The 15,182-nt window shown below is 40.4% G+C and overlaps 1 protein-coding gene across 2 annotated transcripts in view; it reads right to left on the bottom strand.

Annotated features, from left to right (window-relative positions):
* Positions 1-15,182, bottom strand: part of CD44 (CD44 molecule (Indian blood group)) — a 103,160-nt gene that overhangs the window by 5,114 nt on the left and 82,864 nt on the right. The window contains exons 13-17 of one of the 2 annotated variants that reach the window (XM_006883753.1): positions 14,919-15,005; positions 13,914-14,123; positions 11,303-11,365; positions 6,954-7,025; positions 4,382-4,460 (exon numbers count right to left, since the gene is read on the bottom strand). In XM_006883753.1, the coding sequence (XP_006883815.1) occupies positions 4,382-4,460; positions 6,954-7,025; positions 11,303-11,365; positions 13,914-14,123; positions 14,919-15,005 (511 nt within the window). Of the gene's footprint in view, positions 1-4,381; positions 4,461-6,953; positions 7,026-11,302; positions 11,366-11,671; positions 11,688-13,913; positions 14,124-14,918; positions 15,006-15,182 lie in introns of both variants that reach the window. The other variant, XM_006883754.1, reaches the window with a different exon arrangement.

Here is a 15,182-nt window from a genome sequence, read left to right as displayed (position 1 = left end):
AACCCCACCCCCTAGCCCCCAATATAATCCACTCTACAACCCTCATTGCATACTCCTACGATAAAAATAATGCCCTAAAATATAATACTTTTAGATTCTTAATGCTTGCTTTGTGGAAGTTAAGTCTCTAAGCCTTTCTTCTGAGGTGCTTCTCAGAACCCCCAAGCTTTTAAGCACGCTGATCACTTGTACTACACAGTCTACAAAGAAATTATGCCCAAACCCCAAATCCATTGCCACTAGGTCGGTTCCAGCACAATCCCACGTGTCACAGAGTAGAACTGGCCCACAATCTCCAGACCTTTCATCTACGGAGCTAATGAGTGAGACCGAACTGCCAACTTCTAGGTTGGCTATCGAGCACACCCTTTCAGATCCATTGTTAACAGTCTCTATGAGTCAGAGTTGATTTGCTAGCAGATAACAAAGGACCTTAAAGAAATAATAAATGGGGAGGGGTAACCCACTCCTCTCATGGAGTCAATCCTGATTCATGGTGACATTTCATCAGGTTTAAGTCTTTACAAGAAGAGGACACTACCCATCTTTCTTCCATAGAGTCACTGGTGGACTCAAACTGCCAACCTTTGGATTGGCAACCCAATATGCAATACATCAAAGAAATACATTCTCTCTCGTTGTTGTGTCAGAACCAACTCAGAGCTGTCTCTCCAGCAGGTTTCCAAGGCTATCAATCGAATGGAAGGAGATTACCCACCTTTCCCCCACTAGAGATTGCTGATGCAATGCAATTTCCTACAGACTAGGCCACCAGACTTTTCAATTTTATCTTCCCTTACTCCTACTCCTCATCAGAGCTCTGGTGGCTTAATGGTAAGGAACTGGATGCTAACCCAAAGGTACACAGTTCAAATCCACCAGTATCTCCGTGGGAGAATGTTGGGCAATCTCTTCCCATATAATTAACTGTCTCTGAAAACTCACTGAAGGGTCAGCTATGGGTTGATTCCTCCTTGATGATATACAACAACAACAACTCTTCACCAATGCTGAAGGTCTTAGTTGTCAATCAAATGGAAAAAAAAACCCCACAAAACACAAACCCACCTAAACCCACTGCTGCTGGGTTTATTCTGACTCAGGTAACCCTCTCTCAGGTTTCTGAAGCTGTGAATCACGAGGATCAACCTTTCACCAAGCAGCCCAACACGGAAAGCATATTCCACAGGCCTCCTTTACTCAAATGTGTTCACCCAAATGAGTAAAGAAGTGTGTGCCTCTTGCAGGTCCCTATTTGCAAGCAAGCTTCTTTTGATGCAAATAGGATTCTGCCTCTTTCTCACAGAGAAAGGCGCTAAGAGGATTAAAAATGGGCTTAGAAACAAAGCGAACATGAAGGGCCCACGCAGCAGTTAACCACCCTTTAGCTGTGTGGCAAATCTGTTTTCAATTAGCAAATCAGAACATAGTAATTTATGGCGTCCAAGCAGCTACTTTCCCGGTGAGACACTCTCTGTGCTGGACCTTGCATGCCCCTGTTTGCCTGTTGCTAGGGCGACCGTTGGTCTTTGTGGGGAGGGCAGGGAGGAGTTGCAGTGAGGCCCCTTCCCTGCTGTTGGCAAGGCAGGGAGACACATGAGAGGGAACCAGCCACCCTGCACGGATTCCAGCTGCTCTCAGGGACAGCTGAGATGCTTCTCTGAGGTCCTCTCCTCTCACATCAACATCGTCCTGGGCCAATGTTTCCATAGTGACAAAACTTATGGAATTGTATATGTGAGCAGAAGTGGGACGAACTAGGGCCTGAAACAAAGGGCTGGTTTCAAACAATAGAGAATTTATAGTAATTGAGCAAGAGTAATCCCAGGGAAAACAAGGAGATTGGGGATGAAGAGAGCGAGTGAAAAGACTGTGAGGTCTCCCTTAAGACACATTATTTAAATTCAACTAAAAAAGAAAAAAATCCCCAACTTTCCATTTGGTCATAGGCCTCCCAGGATGTCTTTTAATTTGTTTCCTTCTTCTAGTTTTTGTGCCATATACAATCAGGTTTAAATATTCGAAGCCACCCAGAGAGGCCTCCAAAGACTGGCAAACTATTTCAGAAAGCAGTTATTGAAAAACATAAATAGTACTATTTTCCTCTGCCCATGTGAGTTTACCATGAGATACAATAGCAATGGTTGGATGGCTATAACAGGCAACTAGTTAGACTACTTCATTATGATGAATAACTTCAGAAGTATAGATGGGAACACAGTAATTTGTCATTAATACAGCTCTTTTAAGGATAGAGGTAAGAAGCCGTGCTGCAATCCCAGAGGCACGTGGCTCAAACCCACTAATGGCTCCGCTGGAGAATGGACAATCTCCTTCCATGCAATTTATTGCCTGAGAGAAACCCACTGGTGGGTAGGTTATGAGTTCTGGTTCAATAGCATACAACAACAACAACACAACAGTTGTGTGGTGCATTATGTGTTGGACTGCTAACAGAAAGGTTGCTGGCTTGATCCATCAGTCATTCTGTAGGAGAAAGAGAGGCAGGCAAGCTTTCCTATAAAATGCTGGAAACCTGACAGAGGGTCACTGTTGTTGTTGTTATGTGTTGTCGAGTTGTCTGTGATTCATAGTGACCCCATAGCACAACAGCCCTAAATCCTGCTCTATCCTGTGCCAATTTCACTGTCTCCAACACATCCACCCCAATTACCCCAGTCACTCAATCAATCCACCTCATAGAAGGTCTTCCTCTCCTGCACTGTCCCTCCACCCTCCCAAGCATGACGTCCTTCTCCAAGGACTGGTTCCTCCTTCCAAAGTATGTCAGATGAAGCTTCAGAATCCTTGCCTCCAAGGAGCAGCCTGGAGACTAAGGTGTGCCTGATACAGGTCATGGTCTTTGAAATCACTTGCTATGTGTCAGAAAGCTGGACAATGACTAGGAAGGATAGAAGGAGAATTGATGACTTTGAGCTGTGGTGCTGGAGAAGAGTATTGAATATACCATGGACTGCTAAGAAAATGAACAAGTTCAGCCTAGAGAGGCTTAAACCAGGCTGCTCCTTGATACCAACAGAGAGGGCCACTAGGGTAGGAATGAACTTGTTCGTGGGTTAGTTAAAACTATTTTAGTAACTTGGACCACTGTACAATGACTTCGTTTGATTGCCTCTGATAGCTGGAGATACGGCACATACGATATAGTGTGTGGTATTGGAATGAGCTTGTCCACTGCTTTTCAAGAAAGATTTTAAACATCTCTGCTTGTCAGATTTTCACTCACTCTGAGGAGCATCCTCTGGTCTGTTAGATGATGTCATGAACAAAGGCAAAGATGTGAGACTTTCACCTTATGAAAGGCAATCTCAAGAGATTTTAACAACAACAAAGAGATACTGACATAGGGTGTGTAGTCTTTCTGTGTATGTGCTCTGAGAAAAATGCTGCATCTCTGAAGCATCCTGGGTGGAGATTTATGCTTTGGAGTGCCCCTGTTAATGTTCATTTTCTCTGTTGCTAGAAATACTGTTTTCCTTCACTTCACCGTAGGTAGCGTTATTTCTGGAACCTTGTCATGGCTCAACCAGGTATGTGTATCCTATAAATAACCTTCCAAACTATAGGTTTTGGCTGAGGTAGGGATAGAGGAGAATCTTTGAGGATTTAATAACAGCCCATGTGTCAGTTCTAGCAAATGATGAGTGTCTGTTCTTTATTCAGTCTTTCCCAAGGAAAACATCTAAATCTGTCACCAGTACTCATAATTGCTTTAGAGACCTCACTTTCAGGGAATTCTTCTGATGACTTCCAGAAAATAGTGTCATTGCAAAGAAGGAAAAAAGCATCAGACAAAAGCAAAAATTTAATACCTATTTTATGTGAGAATTCCAGAAAGTTCCATGTATCTCAGACAGGCTAAAGAAAGAGAACAATGAATCCCTGATTTTTTCATGTAATGCTTTGTTTTGGTGTGTTGTGAATGCACTCAGCAAACATTTACTTAATGACTCAATAAGAATGCATTCACTTTTCTATAGACTTTTCTGGAGAAGTGTTTTATGGCTTTCATCAGTTTAAATTTGGTAAAATTTGCTAAAAAGTACCATAAGACATTCAGTCCATATGCACAAACTGTGGTCTAAATAATGCCGGTGTCCACTTCTGTTCAGAACACACAAGAGCAGAGAATTTTAAACTGTCCTGTGTACATGGATCCCTGGGATCTGGTTAAAAACTTGGGCTCTGACGCAGAAGTCCTGGGCTAGAAACTGAGAATCTGCATTTCTAAAAATGTTCCTAGGCGTGCCAATGCTGCTTGCTCCAATGCCATGTTTAAATTTCTGAGCATCAGAGGCCCAAAGCCCAAGTTTAAACAGAGCCCTTTCAAAGTCAAAGGCCCCAAGGAGCATTTCCTTACCTTCTTCGACTGTTGACAGCGATGCAAACTGCGAGAATCAAAGCCAAGGCCAACAGCGATGCCAAGATGATCAGCCACTCTGGGTTGAAGGAACCAAAAGACGTGTGAGCTTTGGAAATGGACTTTGTTTTAAAAAAAAAAAAATAAAAATCAAAACATACCGCACAAACTGGTCCAAACAAAGATGAGAGCATGGCAGATGGCCCCAGCCAAAGGCCCGGCCAACAAGAAAATAATGTTGGAAAAACAATTTTGCTACAGATGTTTATCCAGCAGGCCTCTTGTTTTAAACTTTTATCATCAAACAGGATTTTCAAGTTTCTCCAGGAGAAACGTATTTCCAAAATCTTTAGAATGAGTAAGTGAGACTTGGAGATGTATTTGGCATCATATTAGTAAACAGATTAAGGAAACGTATGTGTCCCTCGAAAAGAACGTTCTTCTATATAAGAACGTCAACTTCACATTTTACTAAGCAACAAAAATAGAGGTCCAATTATAGCATGAGAGGAGAAAGGAACATACTTATGGAGGACTGAAGGATTGCAAACCTGGGCATGTTCACTGGAGGAGAGTCATTTGGTAAATTTGCCAAAAAACCTTTCCAAACGTTCATGCCTTTAATCCAGCGATTATATTTCCAGGTATTGAATAGAGCTCAGGATTAGCTGTTTGGACATTAACTAGCTACTGTGCCACTTAGGAGAGGAGAAGTTGGAAGCAATCTAATATCCTACAGTTAGATATCGGCAAAATAACTTGAAGCATGGTCATTATACTGTCCACTATGATGTAGGAGAAGAATACTTAATGACTTTGCCGATTAGTTGTTGCTGATATTGTGTATTTTCAAGCTGGAACCAATCCACCGCTGACCCTCCAGAGGATGTATGGTATAAATATATTTTAAAATATAAATGGCATTGAAAAATGATGATTAAATAAAATAATAACAAAACGCTATTACACATTTCGGCCCAAAATAGTAATGGCACCAAATGCTGACAAATTCTCATGAACCAACAAGAACTCCAGTTAATGAACTGCCAGTGGAAATGCAAAACGGCACAGCCAGTTTAGAGGACAATCTGGTAATTTCTTACAAAGTTAAACATAGAGCCTTACTGTACAACCAGCAATCACATTCCTATTTACTCAAATGAGCTGGAATTTTCACCTAATCAGGAATTCTTATAGCATCATTGCCAATATTTGGAGGCCACCATAACGTGCTTCCATAAGCGAGTGGATAGGCAAACTGTGATACAGCCATACAATGGCGATAAGAAGAACTGAGCGCGCGAGGCACAGAAAGGCAGGGAGAACCCTTAAGTCCTTATCGCCATGTGACATCGATCAGTCTGAAAAGCCTACACACAATATGCTATTCTGGAAAAACTTTGTAGATAGTAAGGAGTGGTTTCCAGAGGTTCAGGGTGTGAAAGGGGAGGATGAGCAGATGCAACACAAGGCAATTTTAGGATAGTGACTCAATTCCATGTGTTACTAAATGGTAAACATCATACATTTGCTAAAACTCAGAGCTATACAACACAGAGAGCGAATCCCAATGTGTGCTGTGGACTTGAGTTACTGCTGGTGCGTCAACACTGCTACCCCAATTACAATGACTTTATGACTCTAAGGCAAGGTGGTAATAAAAGGGACAATTTGTGAAATGGGGAGAAAGGGGATATATGAGGGCCTTCAACACTTGCTGGAAACCTAAAACTTCTCTAAAAAAATAAAATCGACTAGTAAAAAGATGACAAGAGGAGTAGACATAAAAATGATCACCACAGTATTTCTGGATGGCAAAAGAGTAAGTCATTTCTATTTTTATGCTTTAATTCAACCATATTGTCTAAAATCTCTTCAGTAACTATGAATTAATTCTGGATAAAAAAATGCTTATATAAACATTTTAAAGTCAGGTCTTAAAAGGAGCAGGTATGATTCTAGCACACCCACATTTTAAAAATTTGGGTCTGTTCCAAATTCAATGCATTGACTATGACTGAACCTATTCAATTCAGTTCAAAGCCCTGGTTTGAGGAGGAAAGTCCAGTAAGAGGGTAGGAAACTCCTCAGGAAGATATTATATCTCTTCTTTGCCCTTGATGGGGCCTGGAAATGTCTCACACTCAGTCTCTCTAAAGCCGAGTAGAATTTTGCTGTCTAGTTATGGGAAACCCACTTTCTTCCTTCAGATTCTCTGCCTTTAGGGACACCTGATGTGAGGCAAGAAGGCAAAATACAAACACATTGTTCCCTTCAAGGAAGAAAAATTCTTTGATTTGGGGATGAGCGAGATCTCATGGAATCTTCTGTGTAATCATTGATTTGGGAAGGAAATAGTAGTAACTAATATGGTACTTTTTAGGACTGATGTAATATGAGTTTGATTGGTGAGACCCCCTCAAAGCGTCCCATCTTGTCCTACAAAAAGGCTGTTGTGCCTTTCATCCTATAACATTCACGAGAATGGACTTTTGAATTAATTGTCTCTTCTCTCTGTGTCTCAGGAGCCTATGTTATGCATCTTTCTTAGCCTCTCAGCTTGGAAACTCACCTGGGACTTGGGCTTTCCTCATAGGAGGAGTTGTTGTGTTGATCCCACCTTCTTGACTCCCACTTGAATGTCCTGAGGAAAAGAACAATAACTTTCAATCATCTTTTGAAAGGTACAATAAGTCCCTCACAGAATACCACACAGGTCAACTCGTCTGTCTGTCCCCACCTTCGTCAAAGTGCAGCCACTTACAGGCTCAACCTACAGATGTCTAGAGAACATTGTAAAAAATTTAGAAAAGGGAAGGAAAAAAGGTGCTTTTGAATCAAGTCCTGCACATGGTAACCTTAACTGTTGGGAACGTGGACCAGATTCCATAGAATGTTCTTGACTGTAATCTTTACGGAAGTTTATTACCAAAGCCTTGTTCCCAGGCAGAACTGGGTGAGCTCAAACTTCTAACCTTCCCGTTGACAACTGAGTACAAATCATGCCAGCTAAGGACTTGAAAATGCTAAACGAACAAACAAAAAACCCATCTCCCTTGAAAAGGTCAATCTGATGAAGTTTGAGGTTTGAGGACGTTATTATTTTTTATTTTATCAAGAAATATGAAGATTCTCACTGGTAATCTTACACAGTGTTTTAAGCTCTTGGACTTCAAGGAAGACCTGCATCCCATCTCTGGACCTCATCCTAGTAGGGTGTGCATGCTAGACCCAGGTACCTGCTCTAAGTCTCCTTTATTTAAATGTTGTTGTTGTGTGTGCCATCAAGTAAGAATTGACCCTTCACTGACCCTGCAAGCGGGTTTTCAGAAGCAGTAAATCATGCAGGAGATTACCCATCTTCCTCCTGCAGAGCAGCTGTTGGGTTCCAACCACATACTGTCAAGTTGACAGCATAATCCCTTACCACTAAACCACCGGACCTCCTACTGTAGGGGTTGTTGTTATGTGCTGTCAAGTTGAGTCAGAACCAACTCATAGCTGATACTCCATCAGGGTTTTCAGAGGCAAGAAATCACCCAGGAGGCGATTGCCCATCCTTCTCTTCAGAGCAGCTGGTGGACTTGAAGCTCGTGCCTTGGGGATGGCAGCACAGTTTCTAACCACTAGGCCACCAACGCTTCCTACTAGAATCCCTGCTAATAATACAGTAGTAGTGAACACAAGTTCCTGATGTGGGGAGAATGAACATCTTCTATTGATAAGAAAACGAACCAATTAAAACCCTCAAACATAAGACAGAGAACTCATCCATCATGTAAATGACAGCAGCAGCTGATTTTGTAAAGAAACGTGTCCAGCTAGCAAGGCTTTGTTTTGTTATGCTCTGTCCCCTCTAAACCAGAAATGTTAACTTTCCCATTAAGATGAACCTTTTCTCCAGTAAACAGGAGCCACTGCATACCCCAAAAGTTCTGAAAGCAAAAGCTCAAGGAAACTTGTTTGCTTAATACGTGGATAAGGACAGCCAGGCCTTCAAGAAAAAGTTTTCCTCAGAGTCAATCTTTAGACCATGCACAGTAGAACATTCACGTCTTGATTACAATGGTTGTTTTGGATAGATGGTGACTGTTCATTGTAATTTGACGCTTCTGTTGAACTAAAAATGGAGCAAAACCAATTCTTCCCAGATGCCTGGCCGTTTCGACACACCTCATCCCATTCTGGCAGGAGCCTCTTACCCCGCATTCAGCTGAAGCATTTGCAGGCCCTTTGCAGAGTGCTTGCTTTTGGTGGCTGGCAGGTTTTCGCCTGTACAAGTCATGAGACACAGGCCATCTCCCTGGAAGATCTTTGGCCTTGAAAACCACTGAAGAAGAGCTCGCTCAGTCTCTCTTGCTGGCCTTTCTCTGACTCACATCAGCCTTTGATATTTGAAAGGGAGGCCATTAATGGATCATAATCTCTTTATTTGGGTTCTCAGAAAAAGTGCCCCCAGCAAGGAAAGATCTGGGTGTGTGTACAACCAGCTGAAACCTCCTGTTTTAACAATAGACACCTGCACTGGAGTCAAACAAAGGGAGCCAGCTCCCGCCCATCTGCTTCTCACTTCAAGCAAAAGCTGAAGCAGTGGGACGAGATACAGCAGGCCTCCCTTTGGGCCCCAGAGAATGGCAAATCCAGCTAGGGTAGGACTGCCTGGGAAAGCAAGTTCCACAAAGAGGGGCGTTGGACTCTCCAAGACAGGGAGATGAGATCCTATCTGAGATGTGCACAGAGATAATTCAACTGCCTTTAACTGTGAAGAAAAAAGGTTATCGCGTCTCCAAACATCCTGGGTGTGAGTCTCATTAAAATGCAGATCCCTGTTCAGTGAGTCTTGGAGGGTAATAGTTGCTGCATTTCGATGTGACTGGAGTGTCTTGACTTCAGTGACAACGTCTTTTAACAACTCCCTTCATTTTCAAAGGAGTCCCAGGTTGCTGCACATGGTTAAGCACTTAGCTACTAGCATGACTTGAATAATTGTCTTTCTCTTTCTCCATCTTAACATGTGCCTATTACCCAATTTTATTACTATTTATTCTCTTCATAATTTTACTTTCTTCTCCCTCCCTTGTTATTTTCTGTAATCATCCAATAATGAATGATTCTATCAGACCTTTCCATAGCCATAACCAATCTTACACAATACTTGTCCTTTTCTGACTATTTCATCTGACATAATGTCCTCTAGATGTATCCATGTTTATGCAAGGTTTCTTGAGCTCTTTATTGTTTCCTTGTGTTGCATAGTACTCCACAGAGCCATTTATAAAGAGCCCCTACCACCCTGGGCTCTTGTATATAAGGTTATTACAGAAGTCATGCCTTGTAAATGTCCATCTTAATATTTCTTTTACATATGTGAATATTTAAGCCAAGAGGCAACACTAGCCCCACCTTAGCCATGATGGTAGAGGACAACAATTCACAAGGCTTTGCCTGGATTTATGGTTGATTAAAGAGACTATGGTAAGCCATTATCAATGACAGAGCCCATCAGGAGCCCCAGCAATAGTTGTCAGGATCTCCATTAGTCGTCAAACCTCCATCATGCCAGACTTCTGATTGGAATAACACTTTCAGGCATGGGAACTGAGTCACAGCAAACAGGAATGAATTTAAAATGCATGCCTAATAACTATGGTTATTACAAAGTGCATTCTTCAGATCATGATTATGAAAAGCAACCTGAGACCCTCTGTGCTTTAAATCTGGTTTCACTACTCCTTTGCTTTGTCAGCTTGACTTTAGTTTCCCCATCTGCAACATGGGGATAACAGGTTTTAGGGTGTTTACATGAACTGATATTAGATGAGCATAGGTAACTGTTGATACTTTCTTTTCCTTGACTTTCAGAAATTTTCTTTTCAAATGGTTGAATCTAATACATGTTTTTCATATAGTGCAATTTTAGTATTGAATACACTGGTGCATGATACGTTGTTATTGTTGTGTGCTGTTGAATTACAGCCGACTCATAGTTGACCCTCCAGCAGGTTTCCAGAAACAGTAAGTCTCACAGGAGGAGATTGTCCATCCTTCTCCCTCTGAGCAGCTGGTGGATTGGAAGTGTGAGCCTTTTGGATTGCAGCACAGCTTCTTACCACTAGGCCACCAGAGCTCTCAATAAATACTAGCTATTATTACCATGGTCAGAAATTATGATAATGTTTTACATAAGTTCCATAATTTTATTTTTAAATAATGACCTGTAGCAATCACAGGAGCCAAATCTTATTGGTTAGGAGATTGAGTCTCAGACTCTAAATATTCGACCCAGTTAATATGTGGAGAAGCGATTCTGCTCCGGCTGTTATTACTCCATAAACACAATTTCTAGAATTGCTGTGCTGTGTGTATTGTTAATTGTAAATTGAGACCTTGTTTAAATTGCTCCTAATCCTTTCAGATGGAAGACTTTTTCCCCCCTCCAGAATAGTTCACAAAGTGTAGTCCCTGGCTCATCACCAGTATTGGCAACTAGAATTACAAATGCTCAGATGAATTCAGGACCTACTGAGTTAAAAGACACAAGGGTAGGACTCAGTCATACCATTTTTAACAAGCCTTTCTGGTAATTCTATGGGAATCCTTGGGTGGTGCAAAATAGTTGACACACTTGACTCATAAAAAAACATTAGGCCCCCACAGAGGCATCATGGAAGAAAGGCCTTGTGACTGAATTCTGAAAAATTAGCCATAAAAAGCCCTATAAAAGACAATGCTAATCTTACACACATGGTGTTGCCATTAGCTAGAGTCAACTCAATGGCACCTGGAACTAGTCCTGATGATCTGATGCATTATTCAAAAATGAGAATCATTCTTCTAGAGGTACAAATGTGTAACTTCATTAATAGTCAGTAAGCTCAGTGATTATTAAAAAAACAAATGGGGAAATCAGTTAAAACTCACCAGCCGATTCAGATCCATGAGTCGTATGGGATTTTCCACCAGTCTCATCGTCATTTCTGTGACCTGTAATGAGCCACCAGAGAAGGTTCAATGTCATGTGTTTCCACTTACACTGCCATCTGCATTGCCTCCTGTTGGAATTGTCATACTTTCCATCACAAAATCCAGTCTTTAAAAGGGAATAAAAAAGGTATGGCAAAGAATCCTTGAGTGGTAACTGACTTAAAAGCAAAGCATCTGGGGCAGCTAGACAATAGGAAGTGCGGGCTTTTCAGTCATCCAAGGACTACAGTGAACAGCCCAACAACAATATTGTGATGTCTTTACAGGTCACGATGTATTTGCAGTTGAGATGATACACTTCGTAACATGAAAAGTGTGAGCACTGGGATTGTGGCTGAGGGTATGAGACGTTTTAAAAGATTTCACTGAAGCAAGAAGTAGAAAAAAGATTTGGGTTTGCAGGGAGGTATCTTTGTATTAAACTATGTAAGACTCGAAAAGTCAACTACATATTCAGAGAAAGATTGGAAATAGGGATCAGGAGATGGAAGTTAACATGTGAACAATGCGTACTTACTTTGTAAAGGCATTAGAATAAGTTTTAAATATTGACTATTTTTCAAAATTCAAATTATCTTATATTCATAATTAATGTAACTCCATCTTCTCAGGCACACATTACCTAAACATTTAGATTGAGATAAGCCCATAACTTGCTAAAATGTCAAACCATTGATCAAATCTTTGATTCAGTAGACACAACTCCTTCCATTCTCTCAATCCTTCCCCTGCCCATACACATTATCCAAAATTCTATTAACCTTCAAATGAGATCACAGAACAATGGTGTCATAAAACAGCCATCATTCGACATAAGAACGGTAGTAACATGATCTCTACTATTTCCTTGATTAGAGAAGATAGAGGAAATTGTCTCATAATTTTTCAGGCAATTGCATTGAAAAGACAGATTTCTTTGTTCCTTGTATCACAGTGAAAATAACTGAAAACATCATTTGCTGAAATGTCAGCACCAATATCTCAATCCCCAGCAGCACCACCACCACCACGACCACGACCACGAACACCTCTGCCACCACCACCACTACCACCACCGCCACCACCATTGCCACCACAATTCCAAATGCTCTATTTCCTAACATTGAACATAAAGATTGGGGGGGAAGGGATATAGACAAAACCATGCATACTTTATTTATTAACAATTAACTACATACACCTTCTAGGACATTGTAACTAGTAAAATTGTTTAAAATTTCATTTCATTAGGCTGCACCAGCAAGTGCTATTTTTGCCAAGAGAAAATAGAATTCATTTCTCCCAAAAAATACTAAAACTGCTACTTGGAATTTTTAATATGGAAGAAAACCATACTGAATAAATACCTCATCAGTGTAAGAGACTTTATTAATGCCAATATTTCCTGAATAAGCACTTTTTAAAAAAATTTATTAATTTTAATGAACATTTACAGAGATTTTGGATTTTTAAAAACAATTTTTCCTTAAGGCCTCAGATGAATGAGGTCAACCAGGTAACATCCTGGGTTTTCTCTCTCCACATCACTCAGAACATCTTGCCTGTTCTGCTTTCTATATTGGATTCATATTGGATATTTTTTTTAGACTAAAAATTTGGATGCTAAACAATATATGACAGACAAGCATTTTAGTGAAAGGAGTAAGCAACTCCATAGCACATAGCAACAACAACAGAATTTAAAAAGTTCCTAATAAGGAAAATAATATTTAAAGTCCCCAATCTTTAATATACCTTAGTGATTAGGTACTTAGAAACACTTGAAGAACTAGCAGTCGGAGAGGAGAATCCATTTTTATTTTCCCAACCATAGTGAGTATTTTTCCAGTTCTATTTTCTTCAGTTTTAATTTCACAACGGAAATTGAGAAACAAAGAAAAGCAGCAGTAGAGTTATTGTTAAAGAGAAAATCAGCTTACATGTCAAAGCAAATTCTTTGGTCATCTCTTTGCCATTACAACAAGAAATATGGTACAAATTAATTAGTAGTAAGTGCCACATACTTTCAACACCGTGCATTACAACTAGGTAAGTTTATCCACCATCCCGTCACCAAAAGCAAAGATAATCATTTCAGCAAATGTTTTGTTATCTGTGTTTTTACACCACCAACACAAAAGGTACTAATTTAGAGGAAGGCTATTAGAATATAAAAATGATTCACACAGATGAGTAAAATCTTACTGAATAGGCAATATGTATTAGCTGAAATCGCCAATATTAAGTATTTTGGTCCACAAAAATGCCTCTTTCTTATGGTTCCAGTTTATATGTAGTAAGATCTGGATATAGATAGAGCTAAGAAATTCTTTCATAACAATCAAGTCACAGAAAGAGATGAAATTACACTGGTAAATAAGAACATTGTTTTATCTGACATAGCTCAATCCAAGGTTACATGTAGTGTTGACAATCAGTGGTGAAAGTCATTGCCACATCATGAACTAGTGTAATCACAGCCAAGATAGAAAATGTTCCCTGTGATTTGGAAGCAGGTGGTAATTCTCCCTGTAGAAAAAGCAAAACAGAGAACAAATGTGCAAATTACCTGGAAATATATACTCTACATCAGAGCTGGAATCTCCAACAACAGAAACTTCAGTCAGTCCTTGGGACTCAGTCATACCAGAAGTGCCTGGGATGAGGGTCGTGTTTTCCTTTGTGTCTGAGAAACGAGGGGTATAACCTTCTGCTGTTGTTGTTGAGTCTTCAGGAAGATTTTCACTTCTTCTTCCACCACCTCTGCCATCAGTCCTATCTGCTTGGAGGTGGAATCAATGGTAAACCGACAATTGTAAAGCTAGTGCCCCTGTGAGTTGTCTCCAGTACATGCAATTGCTGCAAAAGCCTTTCCTTTCAGCTCATTACACATGAACCAAGAAGAGACACTGAGGTGCAGCACTCAGCAGAAGAGACTTCTGTGATGCTAATAGCAAGAAGAGACATTGTTGGTGTCATTTCCACTGTGACCTTGATGCTCAACCAGGCACTAGATAACCACGAGCCTTCTCTTAATTGGATCCACCATTGATGATGATGTTGAGGAAACACACAATTGGATTTGAAGGTAAAACGATTTTGCATATAATCTCAATGGCAAATGCAAGATTTCAAAGACCTTGGGTTACAAATTTAGGGATTTTCCCCCCCTTATTTAGAAGGGTACTGCTTCTTTGTCATCAGCACCATGGATTTATAGTTCTGAGGACAAATAATAATACTGTGAAAGCAAGGAGTATAGCGAACGATATGAAACCGACTTTTAAGGTAATTATACATCAATGTAAGTGATTCATTATTTTTAAACCAAGACATTAAGAAACTTGACCTATATAATGATTAAGATATCAAGTTTGCACCTAAGGCACAATGACTACTAAGAGATCTACAAAGCAGAGAAATCAGAACCACCACTAGACGCACCTCCTAATCAAAAGTGACAGGATGACACTAGTCAGTTGATGCACCTCCACCACAGACACTGTAAAAGCACCCAGAAGAGATTGATTTTCTTTGTAAAGAGTTGAAATCAACTGGGCTTTATAATTCTTACTGCTGGATGTGGGAGCAGTTGTTGGACGGTCTTTTTCCTCTTCCAAGCCTTCGTGTTCGGTAGAGAAGCTCTGAGAGTGACTCAGCTCTGTTTCAATGAAGGATGAATCCAATGTTAATTTGGAACCGTGATACAATTTCTCTGTCAGCTACCCACAAGCAAGATCTAACTATGGAAATATCGAAGACAAATTAAGTGCAAAAAAGAACATATTTTATACACAGCATCCTCTCTTTGACTTATTTATACAAATGTACAAGAGAA

The sequence above is a fragment of the Elephantulus edwardii genome, unplaced genomic scaffold, assembly GCF_000299155.1.
Source record: "Elephantulus edwardii isolate Elephantulus edwardi_28Jun2011 unplaced genomic scaffold, EleEdw1.0 scaffold00029, whole genome shotgun sequence".
Classification (NCBI taxonomy): Eukaryota; Metazoa; Chordata; class Mammalia; order Macroscelidea; family Macroscelididae; genus Elephantulus; species Elephantulus edwardii.
The sequence above is the reverse complement of the archived record's forward strand: the minus strand, read 5'-3'. Positions and strand labels throughout refer to the sequence as shown.